General features: G+C 32.1%; 1 protein-coding gene across 1 annotated transcript; it reads left to right on the top strand.

The window, feature by feature from the left end:
• The first annotated feature begins 2,788 nt into the window (after positions 1–2,788).
• LOC112791627 (GDP-L-galactose phosphorylase 1-like) lies at positions 2,789–5,214 on the top strand. Its single transcript, XM_025834537.3, has 5 exons — positions 2,789–3,088; positions 3,213–3,631; positions 3,711–3,896; positions 3,970–4,239; positions 4,715–5,214. The coding sequence occupies exons 1-5, from the start codon at positions 2,971–2,973 to the stop codon at positions 5,018–5,020; spliced, it is 1,299 nt and encodes a 432-aa protein (XP_025690322.1). The 5' UTR covers positions 2,789–2,970; the 3' UTR covers positions 5,021–5,214.
• Positions 5,215–6,038: the final 824 nt, after the last annotated feature.

The raw sequence follows: 6,038 nt of genomic DNA, 5'->3' as shown, positions 1-6,038 counted from the left end.
GTTCAAAAAAATTTATTAAATTAATTCCAAGTGTGAAAGAAATATAAAATTAATTTCACATAAAAAATAAGAAAGAATAAAAAATTTATAAGAAAATAGATCTATTAATTAGACACATTAAAATTTTAATGAGTTGAATGTGGCGTTTTTTTGTTTTGTATTTTTTCTTTTATTTGGCTCCTTCTCCAAATTTTCTTTTTTTTTGTTGTCAGTTTGTCACATACATGTGTCTCTCATGCAGCCATTAAGAAATAAAGCTTTAAATTTAAATAATTTAACTAAAATATTTGTACAACTTTACACATCAGAAAAATAAAATATCTGTTTGAATAAATTATAATCATTCATCCAAAAAGATAAACTAAAAATAAATAACTCATCTTCAAATGCTTTACTAACTGTTCTAATTTTTTTCCGTCCAAATTCTTAAAAAACCAACATAATATATTGTATATATATAATTGAAAAATATTTGCACCTTGAATAGCAATTATGATAATGCAAATTCAGTAGTTATCACAAAAATAATAACTATTCTTACTCAGTGTTTCTTTCTTCTTCCTCTCAACTCCTTAAGAATGTTTTCTGCTTTAAACTTCGATATTCATTACCTACCGAAAACATTTTGATCTTTATTACCTACAATAAACATTTCGTTTTTCTACAAAATGTTGCTTTTTGCCCTAACAAAATAATACTTTTTGCCCCCAACAAAATGCTATGATTTCATATTTTAATAATTCAGACAATCAGTTCTTCTTATTTTTAATATTAGCCATTAAACTAATCATTTCAATTGCAGCCTTAGAAAATCCTAATTTTAATGTATAATATAAAATATTTTATATAATTATTTAATTATATTATTTTTTTAGTATTATAAAATTAAAATACATTTTTTTTAATCGTACATTAATATATAAATATTGCGTACACGTGTAAAATATTTTAATCTTAAAGTTCATCAAAATGTAACATTTGAACATAGAAAGACGGAACTCGAACAATAATATACTTTAAATCCACTAAAACAAAAAACATTTCATTCTATTTATCCACCAATTTTAGTTTTTTGCCTTCTACCTTACTCTTCTTTTATCGCAGCCGCTTCACTCCTCTTTCCTGTCGTACCGTCACTAACACATCTTATCGCCGTTATCACCGTCTGCAGAAGTAATGCCTCGTACCACCACTGCACCTTCTTCCCCCATGCGTCGCGCCGCCCTATATTCCCTACAACTGACGTTGCCACTGCACCTTCTTCTTCCCTGCATTGTGCCCTCTACCCTTGATGCTGTCGTTATACCTTTTTCTCCTATACGTCGCGCTGCCCCTGTTTTCCTGCAAGTGACGCTGCCGTTGCACGCCTTTTTCTCCCTTCTGTGACATCGCACCGTTGCCAAGTCAAAGACCTTGTTCTGCTGCTGTTCCAATACTACACCTTTGTCCTTGCTTCCACGCCGTTGCATCGTGTCTTCGTCACCTTCATCACATGCCGTTTTGTTTCGTTTACTCAAATGGTATGATCCAAATAAAAGAACTATCCGATGCGGAGATATACCCAAATAAACATCCACTTTAAAATGAAAAAAATCATTCGTATACATAGTAACATTCGACTTAACTGATAAAAAACAAGTAACGATACAGTAGCTGCAAAACACTAACGTCATGATATAGCAACGGCAGTGGTGACACAGAATTGCGAGAGAACGATTGCAAAAAAAAAATAAAAAATAAAAAATTATAATTAAACCTAATTAATTCAAAAGTTAATTTTTAAAATTGAAATTAATTTTTTAACTTATTATTTAGATTATTCAGACAAAATGTTGTTATCTCATACTTTCTTAAAAAAAAAAGTTAGTATCATTTTTTTGTCCAAATGTCTAGAGTATATATTAACGTTGTGTTTTATTTATGCCACAAACGTTTAAAATGCTGATGATATACATGTAACAAAATCTTATAATATTATCATTGTGAATAAATTTTAAAAGAGTTAAAAAAATCAAAACCTTTTTACTTGAATAAAATAAATTAAATAAGAACCAGAACTACCTGATCACCCCCAAAGTTAAAAAAAATGTATATAGATATATATCCTGTTATTCTTTTTTATATAAATAGGATAACATAGTGGGCGTAAATTTTATATATTAGTCATATAATTTTAGTTTTTATATACTTATTTTATTTAAGTAAAAAAATCCAAAAATCAATAAAAATTAATTAAAATAGAAAAAATTAAAGGTAACTTAATTAGATTCAATAGTGCACTACTACAATCTTTTCTCCCATTCTAAGTTATCATCAGACTATTATATTTATATGAGACCAGATTTTATCTAATAAATTGAGAAAAATAAAGTCCAAGAAAATATTCATCATCTATATTATATTAATGGAGTTTGAAATGAGAGGATAATAATGTTGATTTACTTTAAAAATATTTTAGATATAAATCCATCGTTTGAAAAAATATCGAACACAATATTTGAATTTTGAAGGGAAAAAAGGTAGTCTACAAAAGAAGAAGAAGATAGGATTGTAAAAACAGAAAGAATAAGCTGATGAAAATGGATGTTAATAAGAGAAAGAATTTGAAAAGATGGAGTTGATAAAAAAAAGATTTGTAAACATTGCAACTAATTAACTGTCAACAGAAAATGATGACGTAAAGGATAAGTGTGGAGGCGACGTAATAAATAACTAATAACGTATATAATAGTTTGATTTATGGATTGTGGAAGTGGCACACAAAACGAGAAACCAGGCTCAATTTTAGGGGCAACACTAAAACTCAAACCAAAACAAAACCTTACCAATTAACCACATTCGTTCAACTTTAGAGTTTGCATTGAGAGCCTCCACCACCATATTCATCTTAATTATTGTGGTGGTGGTTGTCGTTGTTTTCAGCACGGTGGCAAGGGACTAGCTCTTCCTTGCTTCCTGTGCTAATTAAACATGTTGACCATTAAGAGGGTTGCTACTGTTGTTTCCAATTATCAGGAAGACGATCATTCTGATAATAAGCCTTCCTTTGGTTGTGGCCGCAATTGCCTTGGTTCATGTTGCCTACCTGGTTTGTTTCTTTATTTTTCATGATTTCGCTGCATGCATGCATGCCTCTATCATCGTTTATTATTATTATGCAATTAAAATACCTGCTGTTTTTGTTTTTGATGTACATAAATATTTGATTTCAGTTTCGAAGCTTCCAATTTACTTGTTCAAGAAAGACGGGGATGTTGGTTTGGCAGAATCATGTGAGGGAGTTTCTGAAATATCATTCCTTCACAACTTGCTCCTTGGACAGTGGCAGGACAGAATGAACCGCGGCCTCTTCAGGTATGACGTCACCGATTGCCAGACCAAAATCATCCCCGGCCACCACGGCTTCATAGCCCAGCTCAACGAAGGCCGCCACCTCAAGAAGCGTCCCACCGAGTTCCGAGTTGACCAAGTCCTTCAGCCCTTCGATGAAAACAAGTTCAATTTCAAGAAAATTGGACAGGAGGAGGTGCTCTTCATCTTTGACCAGAGCGTTGACCACAGAAGCCATTTGTTGGCCAATGAATCTGTTGAAAACATGCCATCAGCATCTCCCAATGTGGTTGCAATCAATGTTAGTTTATTAAACTAAACTCATAAGAAAATTTTCATATATGGATATGAAGGTTGATTGACTTTGATGTTATTATTAGGTGAGTCCTATTGAGTATGGACATGTTCTTTTGATCCCTCGTGTCCTGGATTGCTTTCCTCAGAGGATCGATCATGAAAGCCTCCGACTTGCAATGCACATGGCTAAAGAAGCTGCTGATCCATTCTTCAGATTGGGTTACAATAGTCTGGGTGCATTTGCCACCATCAATCATCTCCACTTCCAAGTATATTAAATTCGCAAGAATTTTCTGGATTCATAAATAGGGTAAAAACTAATAAAAACTAACTTTGCTGCAGGCTTATTACTTGGCAGCACCCTTCCCAGTTGAGAAAGCCAAAAGGCAGAAAATAAAAACTGTACAAAATAAGGGGCATCAATGTCCTCAAGGACTCTCTGTATCTCAGCTCTTGGACTATCCGGTTCGAGGACTTGTTTTTGAGGGTGGGAACACCACACGTGATCTTTCTGATACCGTTGCAAACTCTCTTGTTTTCCTTCAGAACAACAACATCCCCTTCAATTTTCTCATCTCTGATTGTGGTAACAAGATATATCTGTTCCCTCAGGTGAAAATTCTATCTATCTGTTTCCATTGATCTAATTAGATTTGGTTTTGAAGCAAATTATATATTTATATTTGGTAGTTCCTTTAAAAGTAACTATGCTAGCACTTAAATTAAGGAATATAATAGAGCAATGCTAGGAGCCAACAATTTTTGTGATTGTTAGCCATCAATGATAATTTGATGGTGTGAGATTGGTGTGAGATTTCATCCAATGACTCACATTTCTCTGCTGGTTACATGCTGGCCAAAATTCAATAAAACTGTTGGCCCCCTAGAGTTTTCCATTATAATATATTAAAGTGGCTACTTTTACTTTTATTTAAAGTGTGCCTAAACAAATAAGTTACACTTTTTAAATAAAGATCATCATGAGAAGATGTTTTTGATATTTTCATTGGAGTAGTTGCCATATATTAATATGTATAGCAATCTCTCAAACTTTGTTGTTATAAGTTGTTTAATTTTTATGAGACAGTGCTTTGCGGAGAGGCAAGCACTTGGGGAAGTTAGCCAAGAAATCCTACAAGCACAAGTAAATCCAGCAGTGTGGGAGATAAGTGGACACATAGTGCTCAAGAGGATGGTTGATTTCGACCAAGCATCTGAAGCATACGCATGGAAACTCCTGGCTGAGGTTTCGCTGTCGGAAGAGAGGTTCCAAGAGGTGAAGGCCTGTGTTCTTAATGCCGCAGCAATGCGTGAGATAGTTAATGCGGAAGGAATCAATCAAGAAGATGAAATGGTTCAAAACTTTGTACCAAGCACTTCTTGTGCTGCTTAACAACTACATCTAGATAGTTTATTTGCTCCAACATTGAAGAATGGCTTCAAGTGTGTTTAGGTTGCCATGTAGCCATAGAATAATCTGCAATGTGCAACACTTTATGGCTGATTTTTTTAGTAATGGACAAAAGTGTTGCGTTATCCTTGTAACTGCTGTGTTTTAATCTAATATGAAAGTGTATTTTTTAAAAATTTAAAAGGTATTTTCAGGGATAGGGATGTGAGCTCGGAAAAGTATGAAATATTTAAAAAAAATAAAATACAAAAAACAAATCTAATCCTTAGATTTGTATATTAAAAAAAATTAAAAATCACAAATCAAATTTATGATTTCTATAAAAAAAAAATACATCAAATTTTATATTGCTAAAAAATACTATTCAAAAGGCAACACCAACATTAAAAAACGACACTTTGCATTCATGTCATGTGACTTCTTCCTCCCATTTCAATTCACCTTGCATTCTTGCATCAGTGTAGCTAGCTAAATCTGAATGTACCTACATGTGAGTTACTAGACTTGTGGCATTCTAAAATTCTTGACCAAGAACAATATCTTTAATTTTTTATTCATTAGACATATTAATTTTTACGTCAAAATTTAATAAAATAATATATAAATCAGCTCCTATTTTTATTTAATAAAGATATAACCGTTCATAAATTTTTTTTAGATTATTTTTCTATAAACAAATCAATTGTTCTAACAAAATAAAAATTTTCTGAATACTAAGATACACCAAGTCACCAACTGACCAACTAAATTTTTTAGAAACTGATTTGGGATATTATTTTTTTAAAAAAATTGATACTATAACATTCTAATTCCACAGCATTAAAAATATTCTTTATAGAAAACAATAGTCCCATGGCAGTATCCCTTTTTCTTAAGGAAATAGTTGAATTTCGTTACTCACAAAGGCATAAAGTACAAGAATCAGATTTTTTTTTTTGGGGTGTACAATCAGATATTTTGTTGGTATACAGAATCAGTAAGATTAGTATCTCGCTAGTCC

The sequence above is a fragment of the Arachis hypogaea genome, chromosome 3 (assembly GCF_003086295.3).
Source record: "Arachis hypogaea cultivar Tifrunner chromosome 3, arahy.Tifrunner.gnm2.J5K5, whole genome shotgun sequence".
NCBI lineage: Eukaryota > Viridiplantae > Streptophyta > Magnoliopsida > Fabales > Fabaceae > Arachis > Arachis hypogaea.
This window is presented reverse-complemented; position numbering and strand designations above follow the sequence as displayed.